We start from the raw sequence: 17,919 nt of genomic DNA, 5'->3' as shown, positions 1-17,919 counted from the left end.
GTTCTAATTCTGGCTCTGCCACTTGTCTGCTGTGTGACCTTGGGCAAGTCACTTCTCTGTGCCTCGATTCCCTCACCTATAAAATAGGAATTAAGATTGTGAGCCCTAAATAATAATAATAATAATGTTGGTATTTGTTAAGCGCTTACTATGTGCCGAGCACTGTTCTAAGCGCTGGGGTAGACACAGGGGAATCAGGTTGTCCCACGTGGGGCTCACAGTCTTAATCCCCATTTTACAGATGAGGGAACTGAGGCACAGAGAAGTTAAGTGACTTGCCCAAAGTCACACAGCAGACAAGTGGCCGATCCGGGATTCGAACCCATGAACTCTGACTCCAAAGCCCGTGCTCTTTCCACTGAGCCACGCTGCTTCTCAATGGGACAGGGACTGTGTCCAACCTGCATTAAGTGGCAGCAGTTAAGGATGAAGTGGCTTCAGCTGTTGGTCCCAGCCTGCGATACAACAGGGGGGCCGCGTGGCTCTGGAATCCGAACTACCACCTCCTCCCCTAGAGGATCCCCTAACCTTTCTGGGCAGCCGTGGGCGACACAGACTCATGGTGGAGCCTCCCGGCCAGTGGTCGGGGAGTAACTGGTGAGATTATTTTATCTGTACCTCAGCACGTAGTACAGGGCTTGGCGTCATTAGTATTATTATCATTAGCTCCACAGCACTATGTACATATGCAGTTTATTTATGTTAATGTCCATCTCCGCCTCTGGACTTTAAGATCATTGTAGCCAGGAAATGTGTCTGTTTATTTCTATATTGTACTCTCCCAAGCGCGTAGAATGGTGCTTTGCACACAGTAAGTGCTTGCTAAGTATGATTGAAAGAATAAATTATTACAGGCACTGCCATCTGCTGGCAGGGTGCATGAAGTGCAATGGACATTTTGCCTCCACTTCTGACCCCGTTCAGGTTACAAATGATGTTTCTTTATTGGTTTTGTTTTTATGGTCTCTGTTAAGCACTTACTATATGGCAGGCACTATACTGAACAACTTGAGTAGATACCAGCTAATCAGGTTGGACACAGCCCCTGCCCTACATGGGGCACAGGCTCTCAATCCCCATTTTACAGATGAGGTGACCGAAGCACAGAGAAGTTAAGTGACTTGCCCAGCATCACCCCGCAGAAAAGTGATGGAGCCAGAACTTGAATCCAGGTTCTTCCTACTCCCAGGCCCAGGCTGTATCCACTAGGCCATGCTGCTTTTCACTGGGGCAGAGCTGATGACTTTCCTCCCTCAGTGCATGCGGGATACTGGTCTTACCTGTCCCCGTGGAGCTCCTGGAATCAGAACCCTCTGCGGTCTTGGAATAATAGCATTAGTATTCAGCACTTACTGAGCGCAGAGTACTGGGAAAGAATGTATGGGTGGGAATTAAATCACTGTCAGTCCATGTTGCTGGTGCCAAACAGTGCTGTGTAATCACTTGGATCTCATCTTGTGTGTGCTTCTAGGGCACAGCAGCAGAACTAATGCAGTTGAATGTATGAGTCAGGAACCATCAGTGATGCTCTTACACTTTGGAATTTTTTTTATGGTATTTGTTAAGTGCTTACTACATGTCGAACACTGTTCTGAACACTGGGGTAGATGCAAGTTAATTAGGTGGGACACATTCTCTGTCCCACACAGGGCTCAGAATCATGTAGGAGGGAGAACAGGTATTAATTTCCCATTTTATAGTTGAGGAAACTGAGGCACAGAGAAATGAAGTGACTTCCCAAGTCACACAGTAGGCAATTAGCAGAACTGGGATTAGAACCCAGGTCTTCTGACTCCCAGGCTTGTGTTAGTTCCACTAGGCCACACCCCTTCAACTGAGTGGGGACTGAGTTTTCCACCGGATTGGAGTAGCATTCTGACTCTGTATATTAGTGATACTGGAACAGTGTAAATGGGGCCATATGTACTCTTCAGGAAGACAGAGGAGTCTAGAAAACCTGGGCTGCTTAAGCCATGGTATCCTACAACTTGTCACAGATGCTTATGTAATTCCAGTGTCCATTTCAAGAAGCGTTCCTTTTGTCCTGGGATGAGATATCCCTTGGGTTGCTGCAAGAATTTCTATGGTACTCCCCCTCCCATTGCCATGCCATCCCCTCCTGCTCCCCAAACCAGTTCTTTTGTGCTCTTCTGGCAGAGCCCATAATCTTAAAGACTATCTGATAGACCCGTGTTTCTTAGAGCTACCCATTTGGTGATGACATGGGGAAGACAGATGGAGTTTCTTGCTCTGGTAGGGTCGCTTTGATATCCCTAAGTTCCTAGTATGTGTCTTTATTTCCCAGGCGTTTGAGATTTTGGCCTCCTGAATGGCTTAGGTGTCACAGATAGTTTACCTTGACTATATCATCAGAAAAAGTTGTATCAAGTGGTGGTTCATCCAGTTCCTGGCGTTACACAGAGTAACAGTACTAGAAATTCTTAGCACTTTGCTTTTCATGCAGTAGGCACTCCATAAATGCTATTAAATGACTCCTAGAAACATCCTTTAGACCACTGAAATCTGGGGATCATAGCCAGGGGCCACTACTTATATCCTGCTTGCATCCATGATGTCCTTCTCTCCATCATTCAGAAAAACACTTTGTTGTGGATCCCAAGTGGAAGTTGAGCACCACTTGTTCATCTTAGTTTAACTAGGTCCTGGGGCAGTCATATGAGTGAAGGACCTTAGCTCATTTTGTGGGAGATTTATGTTCTGATTTTAAGGAACTCTGACTTTTGGAAATGCTTCTTAGGCACTCTGAATATTGAGAATGTATTAAAGTGTTTGAAAATGTGGAAAAGTATAACACAAGTTTCAAAACTTTCTGATAAATCTGGGGTGAAGCTTTCTTATTCCCACAGTTATGCATATGAATTTCAAAAATTCTAGCTGACCAAAATGTTCAGTCTTTGATTTCTTTTTCCTTTTTGTCAGATACAGACTGATCATGTTCAGAATAAAAACCTAAAAGTTGAATATAGAATCACTGGAAAGGGGATAACAAAAGCACCCTTTAATGTGTTTAACTACAGTAAATATACTGGAGAACTGTTTGTACTGAAAAAGCTTGACCGAGAAAAAGAAGCAATGTATCAGGTAAGTGTGTGTGTTCTGTGTGTGTGTGTATGTGTGTGTATATATATATATATATATATATATATATATATATATATATATATATATATTTCAGACATAGCTGGCCCAAGTATACTGATGCAGATATTACTTCAGTGTAATTAAACCATTAATTTTATATACCAACTATTTCTCTTCCCCTGTTAGTAAACCTTTTACTTACTTTCAGCTCACATGTGTTGCAGTGGATGAAAATGACCACGTACTGGAAAAACCATTAGAACTTCGAATTAAAGTTCTAGATAAAAATGATAACAGGCCAAATTTCACAGAGAGTGTCTTTGTTGGACAGGTAGAAGAGTCAAGCCCTCCAGGTAAGATTCTACTCTTTATTATTACTGTGTTGATACCTCTGAATAAAAATTAATTTTAAAAATTTCTTTTAAGCAATAACAAGCAACGTCTTTTGGGCTACCAAAGAGTGCCCAGAACTCTGTTTTAATATTTGGGAAGGCATTAAAAATTCAGACCTAGAGGGTAGGGACCTGGTCTTTTCAAGCTAACAGGTGCATTTTTGACAGTGCTGGGGAAAACCTCATTTTACCCTTCTCTTGTAGGACTAGACAGAAAGAAGCGGAAGAAAAATGTGTCATTGAAAGGCCTCCAGAAACAAATTTTTTCCCTTGAAAAATGTCCCCCGCTTCATTTGAGATGGCCAAGGTCAATTTCTTTGTGAAAGATGGATCTGAATACTGTTGTGAAGAGTGTTTCTTACATTGTGTCCAATACCATATTTACTTGCATAACCACTCCACTTTTTGCAACCCTAAAACAGGGGTGGGGTTATTATGTGGGAATTAAGCAGCAATAAGGGAGCAGAAATGAAAGGAATAGGTGGGGAGAAGGAAGAGGAAGGCAAAAGAATACCTGAGACTGCTTCTCTTGCACTCTCCCAAGTACTTCCCGCTATAGGGACTCAGTGAATTAACTCCCCCAGTCCCTGCTGTGTTGTCACCAGCCTCTGGCAGTGTTAATGAAGTAAGTTCATTCCTCCCTTTCCTTTGTCACCCTGAACTTTCTCCCTTTTGCTGCTCCTCTTCCTCCCCCATCCCGTGGCTGTCACAGTTTAGGATTATGTGGTACGAAAAATGACTTCTATAGGCTCCTCAAAAATCGTGGAAAGGCAGTTATTCATTCATTCAGTAGTATTTATTGAGCGCTTACTATGTGCTGTACTAAGTGCTTGGAATGTACAAATCGGTAATTTGTGAAAGTAAATAATAATAATAATGATGGTATTTGTTGGGTGCTTACTATGTGTCATGCACTGTTCAAAGTGCTGGGGTAGATGCAAGCTAATTAAGTTGGACATGGTCCCTTTCCCACCTGGAGTTCACAGTCTTAATCCCCATTTTACAGATGAGGTAATTGAGGCCCAGGGAAGTTAAGTGACTTGCCCACAGTCACACAGCAGACAGGAGGCAGAACCAGGTCCTTCTAATTCCCAGGCCCATGCTCTATCCACTAAGCCAAGCTTCTCCCAACAAATATAGCATTATCAGTCCAGGTGACTTGGTCGTTCTCCAGCTCTAGAGCCCCTCCTGTAAAAATTCAATAGAAGCTGCAGATCTACTACCCTCTCCCCTCCCCCACCCCAAATCCTCTCTTTCTTGGAACAAGGGCAAGTGATGGAGGTCAGTCCTACATTCAGGGCTGTGTCTTATCTTTCTGTAGGACGTCAAAGGGAGCAGGTAGCAAGGGCATTGGTCAAGATCGAAGATGCTAAAGGCAGCGGTAGGAAAAAGATCCCAGGATTCTAAGGGCTCAGACCTATTCTTGTATCATTCACAAGGTTAGAAATAAGGAAAACATTTCAAAAGTCTGGTTGACACCCCAGCTTTCTTCTGAGGGGCCCAAAGTCACTACACAGTAAGATGCTTTTTCTCCCATCCATATGTGGTAGAAAAGGGACAAGTTGGGGTGTCCCCTTATATAGAGGAGTCCTACCCACATCTGACTTTTGAATGGAGGTGAAGTGTAAGGAGATGTTCTTTGTTTTGTAGTCACTGAGTGTCTGAGTGCTCTTCTGTCTGGGTTTGGGAAAATACTTCTAAAGCCTTTGCAAACTTCAGTGTTCTGCAGTGATGCTTGAGACTAACCAGGTCTGAAGTGTCTTTGTTCCTATCTCCCAGGTACATCTGTGATGCAGATCAGTGCAACCGATGCCGACGAGCCCAATACTCTTAATTCCAGAATCACATACATGATCTCCCGGGTGTCTGACCTTCAAAAACCCTTTAAAATTAATAATGAGACCGGCGAAATTCGAACACTTGGATCCCACTTGGATAGAGAGGTAAATCCCATTCCCACATCAATTTTCTTCTCCTCCCTTCCTTTTCTCCTGCTCCCCCAAATCTCCTTTGCTTAATCTCAATTTCCCTCCTCCCCTTTATTTTCGTCTTTCTTGTGCTTCAAGCACTGATTTCCTCATGCAGTTTAAAAAGTAAGGCTCACTGTACCCTGAACTTCTGCTGGGAAATCCACCAGGCTTGTTGTAAGCACAGTTATGGGAGCTTTGATCTCGTCCTTTCTTTCACTATCTCCACGCAAAGCCATTCTTTCGTGGCTACCCCTGCTCGTTTTACTCCTTGTGGTGTCCCTCTAGTGACTCGAAGACCCTTTCCAAGTCACGTTTTCTAGACCAAATCATCAGCTTCTTTAACCTGTAATGCAACCCTCGAATCAGTGTCGTTACTTTCCAGGAGCCTCTAGCACTGGGTTTTGAAACTGTGGGGCCTCAGACCAGTTCCCAAACTTAAAAGCCTCAGACAAGTTCTGAGCAATGGTATTTATCAAGTGCTAACTGTGTGCTGCGCACTGGCCTAAGCGCTTGGAAAACATCCTCAAGTGAGAGGCACCGTCCCAATCTGAGAATAAGGGAGGGGCGAGGGGCGGATGACAGATTTATAAAGAATGATTAAACAATACAAGCAGCGTCAAAGACAAGGACAACAGTGTATACAACCAGAAGGGCAGGGCACTGTGGCTAGGGGTTCAACGTTTGAGGCTCCCCGTGGTTCAGAGTCAACAGATTGCGGTCAGAGTGACAACCACAATCTCCTGAAAGGTAATCTGAAAGTTGAGGCCTTATGCTGTCGATGTTCCCCGCTACTCCCAGCCCAGGCTGAAGAAGAAGAATACAGAGAACATCCCCTTGCATTTTCCACATGCTCTCTTCCGTCTGACGGTAGCACAATCTCTGCCAGAAAAATAAATGGACTCAAGCCCTGGTAATTGAATCTGAGGGAAAATAAATTTGACCCTCTAATTATTATTATTTTTTCACTGTAATGCAGACACAGAGCAGTTACACTCTGACTGTGGAAGTGACAGACCTGCCTGGAAACATAGGCAGCCATCCACCTATCACAGCCCAAGCATTGATCAAGATTTTGGATGTCAATGACAATTTTCCCAAAGCAGAAGAAGAGATGGTGACTATGATTACTGTCAATTAATTTACTAAGCGCTTTCTGTTTGCAGAGCACTGAACTAAGTGCTTGGGAAAGTACACTGCAACAGAATTGGCGGACAACATTCCCTGCCCATAAGGAGCTTACAGTCGGGCGGGGAGCTAGACATCAATATAAATTAATTGCAGAAGTGAATATAAGTGCTGTGGGGCTGAGGGTGCTTAAAGGGAACAGATCCAAGTGCATAGGTGATATAAAAGGGAGAGGGAGTTAGGGGGGAGGAGGACTTAATTGAGGAAGCCTCTTTGGGCAGGTGTGGTTTTAATAAGGCTTTGAAGGTGGGGAGGGTGGTGGTCTGGTATATATGGTAGGAGAGGGAGATCAAAGACAGAAGGAGATTGTGGGAAAGGGGTCGGCAGTGAAATAAATGCGATCGAGGCATGGCGAGTAAGCTGACTGATGCTAGAGGAGCAAAGTGTGCAGGCTCTAGTAGGAGATCAGCAAGGTGAGGTAGGAGGGGAAAGCCGATTCGCTGCTTTGATACCTATGGTAAGGAATTTCTGTTTGATGTAAGGGTGGATGGGGAACCACTGGAAGTTCTTGAGTAGTAGGGAGACATGAACTGAACAGTTTTTTTTTTAGAAAAATGATCCAAGCAGCAGAGCGCAGAATGGACTGGAGTGAGGAGAGACAGGGAGGTCCACAGAGAGGCCGATATAAGTGCTTGGATCGGTGTAGAAGCAGTTTGGATGGAGAGGAAAGGACAGGTTTTAGCCGTATTGTGAAGGTCGAAGCCACAGGATTTGGTAAGATTCAGTGTATCGGTTGAATGAGAACAGTGAGTCAAGGATAATGTCAAGGTTACAGACTTGTGAGCTAGGGAGGAACGTGGTATTGTCTACAGTGATGGGAAATAGATGGGAAGTACGGGGATAGGGTGGGAAGATGAGTTCTATCTTGGACACGTTTAGGTTGAGGTGTCAATGGAACATCCAGGTAGAGATGTCCTGAAGACAGGAGGGGAAATGTGAGACTGCAGAAGCGGAGAGAGATGAGGACTGGAGAGAGAAATTTAGGAACCATCTTCGTGTGGGAACAAATGAGTTCTCCAAGGGAGTTGGAGTAGATGGAGACTAGAAGGGGACCCAGAACTGAGTCTCGAAGGGACCCCACTAACAGAGGGTGGGAAGAAAAGAAGGAACCTGCAAAAGAGACTTAGATGGGCGAGTCAGAAATAGGAGAAGATCAGTAGAGGAGAGTGTCAGTGAAGCCAAGGTTAGATAATGTTTCCTGGAGAAAGGAGTGGTCTGTGGTGCCAAAGGTAGCTGAAAGGTTGAGGAAGATTAGGATGGAGTAGAGGCTGTCATGTGGCAAGAAGGTCATTGGTGACCTTAGGGTAGTTTTTGTGGCGTGAAGGGGATGGAAACTAGATTGGAGAAGATCAAGGAGCAAATTGGAGGCGAGGGAGTGGAGGCAGTGAATGTAAACAACTCACTCAAGGGGTTTGGAGAAGAATGGTAGGAGGGAGATGGGCTGATATCTGGAGGGAGCTGTGGGGTCAAGGGAGGGGTCTTTTAGGGTAGGGGAGACATGAGCATATTCGAAAGCAGTGGGGAAGAAGCCATAGGAAAGTGAACATTTGAAGATGGGGAAAGTATTTTGATATGGTGTGAAGGGATGGGCTCAAAGACGAAGAGGGTAGGGGGTAGATATTTGAGAAGAGGTGAGAGATCTCCTCTTGAGAAACTGCTAAACTGGGAGAGTTGAAAAGTATGCAGGAGGAGCAGGGGAGATTTTAGGGAGACCATGCCTGGTGGTTTCAGTTTTATCAGTGAAGTATGTTGTGTTTTTGTATCATTGCTGTCAGCAATGTCAAAGTCATTTCTTGGCCTAAGAGGGAAAAAACAATTTTAGGGAGTGTAAGAGTGAAATGAGACATTGATCCCTTCTGTTTTATTGCAGTATGAAGGAACCATTGAAGAAAATCAAGTAAATGTGACAGTAATGCGCATAAAAGTAACCGACAAAGATGAGAAGGATTCCGATAACTGGTTGGCAAATTTTACATTTGTCTCTGGAAATGAAGGCAATTACTTCCAAATAGAAACTGACCCTGAAACCAACGAAGGAATTATCACTCTTGTTAAGGTAGGTTTTTAGACAGAGAAAAAGAAAAAAGAACAATATTTAATGCCAAAATTTGAAAGATCCTGGTTTTTTTTCTGTTAAGCTGTAAAACAAGAAAATGGCATTTCAGCAATTGATTTTTTTCTCCGTTGCTTTCTCTCTTCTGAGTATTTAGTTTCTCCTGTTGAAGTTCATTCATTCAGTTGTGTTTGAGTGCTTACTGTATGCAAAACACTATACTAAGCACTTGGGAGAGTGCAATACAACCACAAACAGACACAGTCCCTGCCTATAATGAGCTCACTGTCTAGAGGGGGAGACAGACATTAATATAAATAAATTACAGATATATATATACATATATATACATATATATGCTGTGGGGATGGGAGGGAGGATGAATGAAGGGAGCAAGTCGGGGTGACACAGAAGGGTGTGGGAGAAGAGAGGAGGGTTTAGAGAAGGCTTCTTGGAGGAGATGTGCCTTTGATTAGACTTTGAAGTGGGAGAGAGCAATTTTCTGTCTGATATGAGAAGGGAGGGCCTTCCAGGCCAAGAGGTAGGATGTGGGTGAGAGATCGGCTAGCTATACGAGATTTAGGTACAGTGAGAAGTAACTTATAGTTCATGCAGTACCTGGGCACTTTCACTCAGAAAATGTGAAGTGGTATTGTCAACAGTATGGACTTCTGGATCCATTAGATTTTGATATTCCTTAAGATAATTTTTATAAGATGTTTTACATACTGCCTACTGAGGTGTACTGTAAAACTCATTTTTTTTCTTACTCCCTCTGGAAATATCATTATGACATGTTAAAAAGATAGTTTACAACAGGTATGTTAAGAGTAAAAAAATGTTCAAATTGAATGTCTGTAAAATACAACATGCATTTTCTACACACACTTTCTTTTTCAACTTCCTACCCTCTGTTTTGTCTTTCTAGAGTGTTGATTATGAAGAACTGGAAAATATCGACTTGAGTATTCTTGTGACCAACAAAGCACCCTTTCACCCATCACTTAAATATCGACCCAAACCAATATCCATCAAAATCAAGGTGAAGGACGTGGATGAAGGCATTTATTTAAAAAACCCCTTCCAAGTAGTCCATGTAAGAGAGAGCAAGGAGGAGACGCCGCCACTTAATGTGATTGGAAAATTCGTAGCCTACAGCAGAGACACGGGAAAAATAGCTGCTGCAAAGTAAGAGAGAATTTGAACTGGTCAAAGTTTCTCTTTAGCACTAATGAAATTTAAAGATGCTATCAGCTTTCAGAGCCCACTCCTCTCTAATTTCCCAGGAAAGATCTGGCCCCATTTCTCGGTCTAAGAAGATTTGAAAACTGGGGGTCATGGACCAGATTTTTTTTTTTTTTATGGTTTTGGTTAAGTGTTTACTATGTGGCAGGCACCCTACTAAGCGCTGGGGTACAAGAAACAAGTTAGATACAAGTTAATCGAGGTGGTCACAGTCCCTGTCCCACGTAGGGGTCTCGGTCTTAATCCCCATTTTCTAAACGAGGTAATTGAGCCACAGAGAAGTGAGGTGACTTGGCACAGACCACCCAGCAGTCAAGTGGCAGAGCCAGGATTAGAACCCAGGTCCTTCTGACTTCCAGGCCCATGCTCTATCCCTAAGGGCATGCCGGAATATGTCTGTGAACTCTGTTATATTGTAGTCTCAGTGCTTAGGATAGTGCTGTGCACATAGAGAGTGCTCAGTAAATACAATTTATTGATGTTGGTCACCCTGCCGTTGCCCAGTAGCAGTGGTAGGGGAGAGAGGTTTGTTGCTTAGGCCAGCATCTGAGCCAGGGTTCAGAAAAGAAAGAGTTACAAGGTAGCAAAGCAAAATAAAATCAATCTTCTCATGGCCCAGCCCCAGATGGCCTACTCTCCTAGTTGCAGAGCATCTGGGACTTGACCCCTAAATGGATCCTGCATGGAAACCTTCCTCTGCACTATAACTATTACGTGTCGAGCTACAACCCTTCTTGTCCACTCGCCCACTGTAGCCCGGGCTCCAGGGGGAACACAGTGGGAAGAAAAACCTGTCGCGATCCGAGCTGTTTGTGCTGACTGCTTGGTCAGGCTGCTTGCTTCTCAAAGCCACAGGGCCAGCAGCCTGTCTGTTCCAGAGAGGCAGGAAAGGGAGGGTGGATATAGGAGTGAGGAGGCGGGTGGGAGTCTGTGTGAAGCGGTACCTGCATAGGACACCAGGAATTTGTTCTTAATCTGTGCTACTTCATCATCATCACCCGTCAGTGGTATTTATTGAACACTGTTCTGTGCAGAGCACTCTACTAAGCACTTGGGAGAGCACGCTGCATTTCTGCAATCAGAATGTGGAAAGGATATGAATCAAGCAGTCAACGTTAGCACAGTTGTGGACGTAAAAGAGCTTTTTTAAAAAATCTTTGCATTTATTAAACAGATATGTCAAGGGAGAAGACAGAGGAGGTTGGATTACAGTGGATTCTGTTACATCTGAAATAAGATTTGCGAAAGCCCCCGATTATGAATCCAGATTTGTGCAGAATGGTGTTTACACTGTGAAGATCTTGGCTATAAAAGAAAGTAAGATTTCAATAGACGCAGGATGAGATTGTTTTGAAAATAAACCGCCTCAACCTGTTTCGGGTTTAGTACAGAGTGTCAACATATCTCAAAATGGAAAAGTCCAAGCTTCTAGTAGTATAGAAATGATATGTATTGAGTGCTTGTGCAGTGGTAAGTACTATACTAAACTCTGAGGTGAGGCCGTAAGCTCTTCGGGAGAAGGAATCGCATCTACCAACTGTTGTACTTTCCCGAGCACACGGGGTCAGGCACAGAGGGAGCGCTCAATAAGTACCATTGATTGAATACAAAATGAGTGAAAGTCCCACAAGGGGCTCGGTCTTGAGGAGGGAGGGCGAGGGGGAAGAAACATTTAGAAAAGAGAATGCATAATATATAATAGGGCCCAAGCACTAGAAACACCGAGGAAGTGAGAATGACCTCTACGGGAAAGAGAATGGTAAGTGAACTAAATGACCCTTGGAGGGAGGCGGCCCTGATCCTTTTCCCCCAGCCATCTCCCCAACACTCGCACGTGTCCGACAGCTGCCCCGGGACTGCAGGATCCTGCCTTTCCGGGGCTCTGGCGGTCACGGGTGGGCCGAGGCAGGGTCGGGACCCAGGCATTCGAGCCAGCAGGAGGGGCCCAGCCGTGACCCCTATAACGTTTTCCCGCCCCTCCTACTGAGGGACCGGGCACGTCATTCGTTCAAAAACTAAATCCTGGGTACAGAGGGTATCGGGGGTGGGGTGGGATGGGAGGGACTGCTTGGAGCTGGGAAGAGCAGTGCAAGAACTAGCTTACCAGCAGTGCTTGGATGTGAGTCTGGGAGCAGGGGAGAAGTTTCTTGGAGTGATTGTAACCCTGAGTCTGCCAACATGGGTATTTTGATTGCAGGAAGGCCTTCCTTCCCAGTGGATTTACAAGAAAATTCAAACCATAGGTTTCTAAGCCTCTAAAGAATCCCTGTCTTGTTGCAGGTTTACCTCAGAACACGGCCACTGGTACCCTGGAAATTCACGTCGTAGACATTAACGATAACTGTCCGAAGCTTGTCGACCCGGTGAAAACTCTTTGCGAAGGTGAAGAATTTGTGAACGTCACCGCTGTCGATCTAGATGACTTCCCCAATAGTGCTCCTTTTACATTCACGGTCATCGATGACCCTCCGGGAATTGCAAACGTATGGATCATTGGACATCAAGAAAGTAAGGAAAATCAGTACGCCTGATATGTAACCAGACCGGCATGCTAGGCTTTGTGGTGGCGGTTATTTGTTTTTGTAGTTTCCAGAATAGGACCAAATGTGCCTAATCCAAAATCAACTGCATAAACTAAGGATCTGGAACTGCAAACTTGCTGTAGACACAGGACGAGTTCTGGAAAGGAGGAAAAGGAGACCGTGATTAGTTCTGGCATTTATGAATTACTTACTATGTACTAAGCGCTGTAGTAAATACGAGATTATCAGATCAGACATGGTCCCTGTCCCACGTGAGATTCATCGTCTTGTTTATCCCCATTTTACAGGTGTGGAAACAGAGGCTTTGAGAGGTCAAGTATCTTGCCCAAAGTCACCCAGTAGGCCAGGCCAGTGACAGAGCTGACACTTGAGCCTGGTCTCTTAACTCTCAGTCGATTAAATCAGTGCTATTTGTGGAGTGCCGTGTGCTGAGCACTGTACTGAGCGCTTGGAAGAGTACAATACAACAGAGTTTTTAGACACATTCCCTGCCCTCAAGAATCACACAGTCTAGTATTCTTTCCACTACGCCATGCTGATCTTGGCAGATTACTCTCCAAATAACTTTGTGGTTAACTGCCAGGCTCTTAAGCACTCCAAGAGCCAGAATCTCCAAGGTGGTCGGTAAGGTACTAGTTGCGGGGTGATGAGGGGAAACTGCTAGGCAGTTAAGAACCCTCTCTCCCCGAAGGTAGTGAGGGTTTCAGTGGGTATTACAAAAGCACTTTTTAAACTCCCCACATGTTAAAACGCCTTCTGCTCTATTCAGTCTGGTTTAACACTATGATGGAGCCTCTTTTTTGGAATGATCAGTGACCCTCGCTCTTGAGGTTTCAGGACCGAGAACCTACACAGGCACGTATCAGTCAAAAACCACTGTTCGAGGCAAGTGGTTTGAGCAGTGCCTGGCGGAGCGGATAGAGCACGGGCCAGGGAGGCAGGAAGTCATGGGTTCTAATTCTGTGCAACCTTGGGCAAGTCACTTCACTTTTCTCTGCCTCAGATAACTCAACGGTAAAAAGGGGATTGAGACTGTGAGCCCCACGTGGGACAAGGAACCGTATCCAACCCGATTTGCTTGTATCCATCCCCATGCTTAGTACAGTGCCTGGCACATAGTAAGTGCTTAACAAATTCCATAATTATTATTATTCAAACTCAGCCCTGTTCTGCCTGTAGTGGTTAACGTGTGAGAAGGCCACAGGTATGCTTGACACCTTACCGAAAACCTGGTTTAACAGAAAGCATCTCGCAGGCAGAAAACAGGTCTACCTGCTCTGTGGCAGTGTGCTCTCCCGAGTGCTTAGTATAGTGTTCTGCACACAGAAAGTGCTCAGTAAATACCATGAATTGATTGACTGCATACTGGTGATGCAGGAAGGACATCAGCAGTGTTTATTGATCACTTCCTGGGTACAGAGCACCCTACTAAGCACTTAGGAACAGAGGGCATTCCACCTCTAACTTGCATTAGCACAGTGCTTATCTACAGAATATAGGTGGGAAGAGCCCCCCATACACACACTCCCAGGGCTCTGGAGTTGTACGAAGGGGTTTCTTCTCTAGACTAACTCTTGTGGAGTTAGGCTAGAGTCAAGAGATTGGTAAACCGTATTGGAATTCAAAGAGACGGGGCTGACCACTGTTTAAAATATAGAAAAATAGAGGAATATGAGAAAATGAAATGATTCAACGGTAAATGAGGTCCATAAATCAGTGGATATAGAAGAGCCCCACTGGGCCAGCAGACCTAGTAAGCAGGGACCGATTGGTACTTTGAATTGCGTCTCTCGGCAAGAAAAATTAGTCAAGTCACCATTTGCTCTACTTACAGGAAAACACCGGTAAACCGAATGTGGCCTTGTGAGAGCTTCTATTCAGCCCAGGGGGAGTGCTAAGAGGCTGTCCAAGTCAGAGCTTTCAGTGGGCCGAAAAAGGTTCCTTAACAGCAGCCCACCTCTTCTGTCCTGCGTTGACCGAACATCTCCTTTCTCCCCGCAGGTAACAGTGTGCTGCTGCAGCCCAAACACCTGAAGCTGGGCAGGAGTCAAGTCCAGCTCTCGGTGAAAGACAATCAGGGCTTAAACTGCCCTGAAAAGCAGTTCCTCAAACTGACCGTCTGTCAGTGCGTGAGCGGGGGTGGCTGTCTCTACCCCCACAGAAGCCTGAACGTGCAGCTGGGGTCCGGCGCCATCACACTGATGATTTTAGCTCTTCTGCTACTGCTGCGTAAGTAGGCCGGCCCCGCCCCCACACTGGACAGGTCGGTTTGCTGGCTCTGACTCAGGTCGGAGGGAATGCATTGCCAGAGGGGCTACCCTTCTGCCTGTCTCATCCATAAAATGTGGATCAAATACCTAGTCTTCCTCCTCCTTAGACCATGATCCCAGCGGGGACAGGGGCTGGGGATGTGTCAGTTTATTTTTCTGCTGTACTCTGCCAAGCAGGTAGTACAGAGCTTTGCCCCCAGTAAGAGCTTAGTAAATACGATTGACAATCCGATGATCTTGTATTTGTCACAGACCTTGACCCATAGTTAAAACTTCCTAATTGTCATTGTCCATAATCAGATGGGCCCTACAAGGGGCTCACCTACTAAGCAGTGAAGAGAGCAGGTATCTTACTGCCACTGTTCAGATGAGAAAACTGAGGCACAGAGTAGTCAAGTGACTTGCCCATGGAAACACTGCAGCAGGTTGCTGTCCGCCTACACAGCCTCTTGTAGAGACCTTTAATGTAAAACATTGATGTTATTAGTAACCCAGTTTTACAAAGGTCTTGGTCACAGAAATGGAGAGGAGACTGCAAAGTGACCACAGCAAGATATTAGTCGAGACCCACCACACTCGGTAGCCATTGTGGAAAAGATGCTGCAGAACTTTTTTTCCCACTTTGAGAGATAACTCGTACGTTCATGTTTTGTTGGCATTTAGGGGAGAGTAGTCTGACTCACTGAAAGGGTGTCTGCCAACAGCTATTTGGGGGGTGCAGTGATTGTGTATAGATGCCCCGGGAGCTGTGGGATCTGGGTCATCATGCTTTAAGCTGCGGGGAGGACCGAGAAGGGTTGTCCTGAAATTGCATTTTGAAAAGCCTTCTTGGACACAGCTTCTCAGAGATGAACAAAAAGGCTTCTCGGAGGTCCCCCGTCTCCTGGATTTGGTCCCCCGGTTGAGGCTTTGCTCTTTTACTAAAACATCAGGACTTGCTTGACCCATGTCTGTCACCAGCCAGAGGACTAACCAGCATCCTTTTAACCTGGCACTTTACTGCTGTTTTCAGGATGGTTTTCTATGGTTATTCCAATGGGTACTACTTGTTGATCACCTTCCATTTTATATTTCTTTTTTTAATAGTATTTTTTAAGTGCTTACTCTGGGCCAGGCACTGTACTAAGCCCTAGGGTAGATCCAAGCTAATCAGGTTGGACACAGAGAAGTGAAGTGACTTGCCCAAGGTCCCACAGTGGCAGAGCCAGAATTAGAACCTATTTCCTTCCGACTCCCAGACCCGTGCTCTATCCCCTAGGCCATGCCGCTTTTACGTAAGACAGTCCCCTTCTACCGTTTCCCTCCAGTCCCACATCCGGGAACTGCTAGAGGTCCCACTTGGCCTTTCCCTCCCTGGCGGGAGCATAGTTTTCAGCAAGAGTGGGGAATGACACAGGAAACGTGAAACCTTATCTAAACTCGGAGCATTCCAAACCTCTAGGCTCCGTCGCTTCCCCTCCCCCAGGAGCAGGTGAGCCGGCGTCCAGAGTTCGGCAGTCCTCGGCCAGGTCATCCGACGGGAGGGGGAGCGGCCTCCCCCCGGAGTGGAGACGTGGTGGGGCCGATGCTAACTGTGCTTGGTTTCCTCCGCAGTGGTGCCCCTCCTGCTGCTGGTGTGTCAGTGCGGGGAGAGGACCAAGGGCTTCACCGCCATCACCGACGGACCTGTCGAGATGCTGCGCTTATGGAACAACGAAGGGGCGCCACCCGAGGACAAGGTACACGTGGCTTCGGTCCAGTCCGCCCACCCGGCCCGGGGCCTTGGGCTGGCATCTCACTGAGGAGCCTGGGTGTCTGAAAGGACGAAATGCGGGGGCGGGGGCCATCCGCTTTGGGTATTCACCCAGGCAGGGGTCGGGCTCGTTGAGAATAGCAGTGCCTTAGTCGCGGGAGGGACTGGAGCCTCTCTGCTTAGGGGAAGCCCTAGTACGTGAGCCAGGGGAACAGCTGGAAACCGAGACGGAGCCGGGCGGAGGTGGTCCCGACTTGTGGTCCCGGCTCTGCCGCCCGTCCGCTGTGTGGCCTCGAACGAGTCACGTAACCTCCCCGTGCCTCAGCTTCCCCTTCTGTAAACCGGAGATAGTAATACCCAAACCCTACCTCACAGGAGCGATGTGAGGGCAAAATTAAAATGAGTATCGAAAGATGCTTTGGCAGTAAAAGCACAAAATAGAATGATGAGGGTCACGGGCCAGGGTGAGGGGACCTGCGTTTTAATGAAGGGTCTACCGCTTGTCTGCTGTGTGACCTTGTGCAAGTCACTTAACTTCTCTGTGCCTCAGGTCCCTCAACTGCAAAATGGGGGATTCAGTACCCGTTCTCCTCATTTAGACTGCGATCTCTTTATGGGACCTGTTTATCTTGTATCTGCTTCAGCACAGTACAGTACATGACACAGAGTAAGCACTTAACAAACACTACAATTATTATTATTATTAAGACAGAGTGGGGATGTGGCTGTGCTAACAGCCCCTTTGCCCTTTGAAAGAGGGGAGAATCACGGTCTAAAACCAAACTTTCTCACAGGCCCTGAATGAAAGCAGTGGGCCCTTGAGACAGTGGCCAGATGTCCTCACGGGGTTGTAACTTAGAGGTGCACTGGTGGCTCGGGTCCACAGTTCAGCCGTGTGACGGGAAGATGATCGATGGGGCTTGGTCACCTGGCCTAGAGGCCACAGTCCGTGACCCTAGAGCCGGCTAACCACGTTCCTCAATTTCATTCTGTTTGGTAGTCTCTGCCACCAGTGCTCCTAGATCACAACGAAACCTTCTCCAGGACAGAAGCCAGACTGAACATCACAGAGATCGATACGTCCGCTGGGAAAGGCAGGCTGACCATGGCGAATGGAGGATGGGAGGAGCACGCTGGATTCGTGGGAACAATCAACTCCAAGATGTCCGATGGAGCCATGAAGCCCTACGAGTACCCGGGAGCTGCTACTGTCCAGAATGAAGAAACTTTGAGAAAATTCTTGGTTGATGTAAGGATTTATTAAGAGAGAAAATGTGTGCATAGCTGTATCTCGAAGTCACGAGAACAGGGAAGGCAGTGACGTCAGCCCAGAAGTTCGGTTAGAGGGCAAATAAAGGAGATGGGCCCCAGTTAGACGGGGCCCTGCCCGTGAGATTGCCGACAGGAAAGTATTTCAGAGGAGGTAG

At 46.2% G+C, this 17,919-nt stretch overlaps 1 protein-coding gene across 1 annotated transcript in view; it reads left to right on the top strand.

Annotated features, from left to right (window-relative positions):
* DSG2 (desmoglein 2) overlaps window positions 1-17,919 on the top strand; it is a 37,359-nt gene that overhangs the window by 17,761 nt on the left and 1,679 nt on the right. Inside the window, exons 4-14 of the mRNA XM_029069318.2 lie at window positions 2,941-3,102; window positions 3,311-3,455; window positions 5,274-5,437; window positions 6,441-6,578; window positions 8,520-8,705; window positions 9,631-9,890; window positions 11,122-11,264; window positions 12,228-12,455; window positions 14,492-14,719; window positions 16,354-16,478; window positions 17,493-17,741. Of these exons, the coding sequence (XP_028925151.1) occupies window positions 2,941-3,102; window positions 3,311-3,455; window positions 5,274-5,437; window positions 6,441-6,578; window positions 8,520-8,705; window positions 9,631-9,890; window positions 11,122-11,264; window positions 12,228-12,455; window positions 14,492-14,719; window positions 16,354-16,478; window positions 17,493-17,741 (2,028 nt within the window). The remainder of the gene's footprint in view (window positions 1-2,940; window positions 3,103-3,310; window positions 3,456-5,273; window positions 5,438-6,440; window positions 6,579-8,519; window positions 8,706-9,630; window positions 9,891-11,121; window positions 11,265-12,227; window positions 12,456-14,491; window positions 14,720-16,353; window positions 16,479-17,492; window positions 17,742-17,919) is intronic.

This window comes from Ornithorhynchus anatinus, chromosome 7 (genome assembly GCF_004115215.2).
Source record: "Ornithorhynchus anatinus isolate Pmale09 chromosome 7, mOrnAna1.pri.v4, whole genome shotgun sequence".
In the NCBI taxonomy this organism is placed as follows: Eukaryota; Metazoa; Chordata; class Mammalia; order Monotremata; family Ornithorhynchidae; genus Ornithorhynchus; species Ornithorhynchus anatinus.
This window is presented reverse-complemented; position numbering and strand designations above follow the sequence as displayed.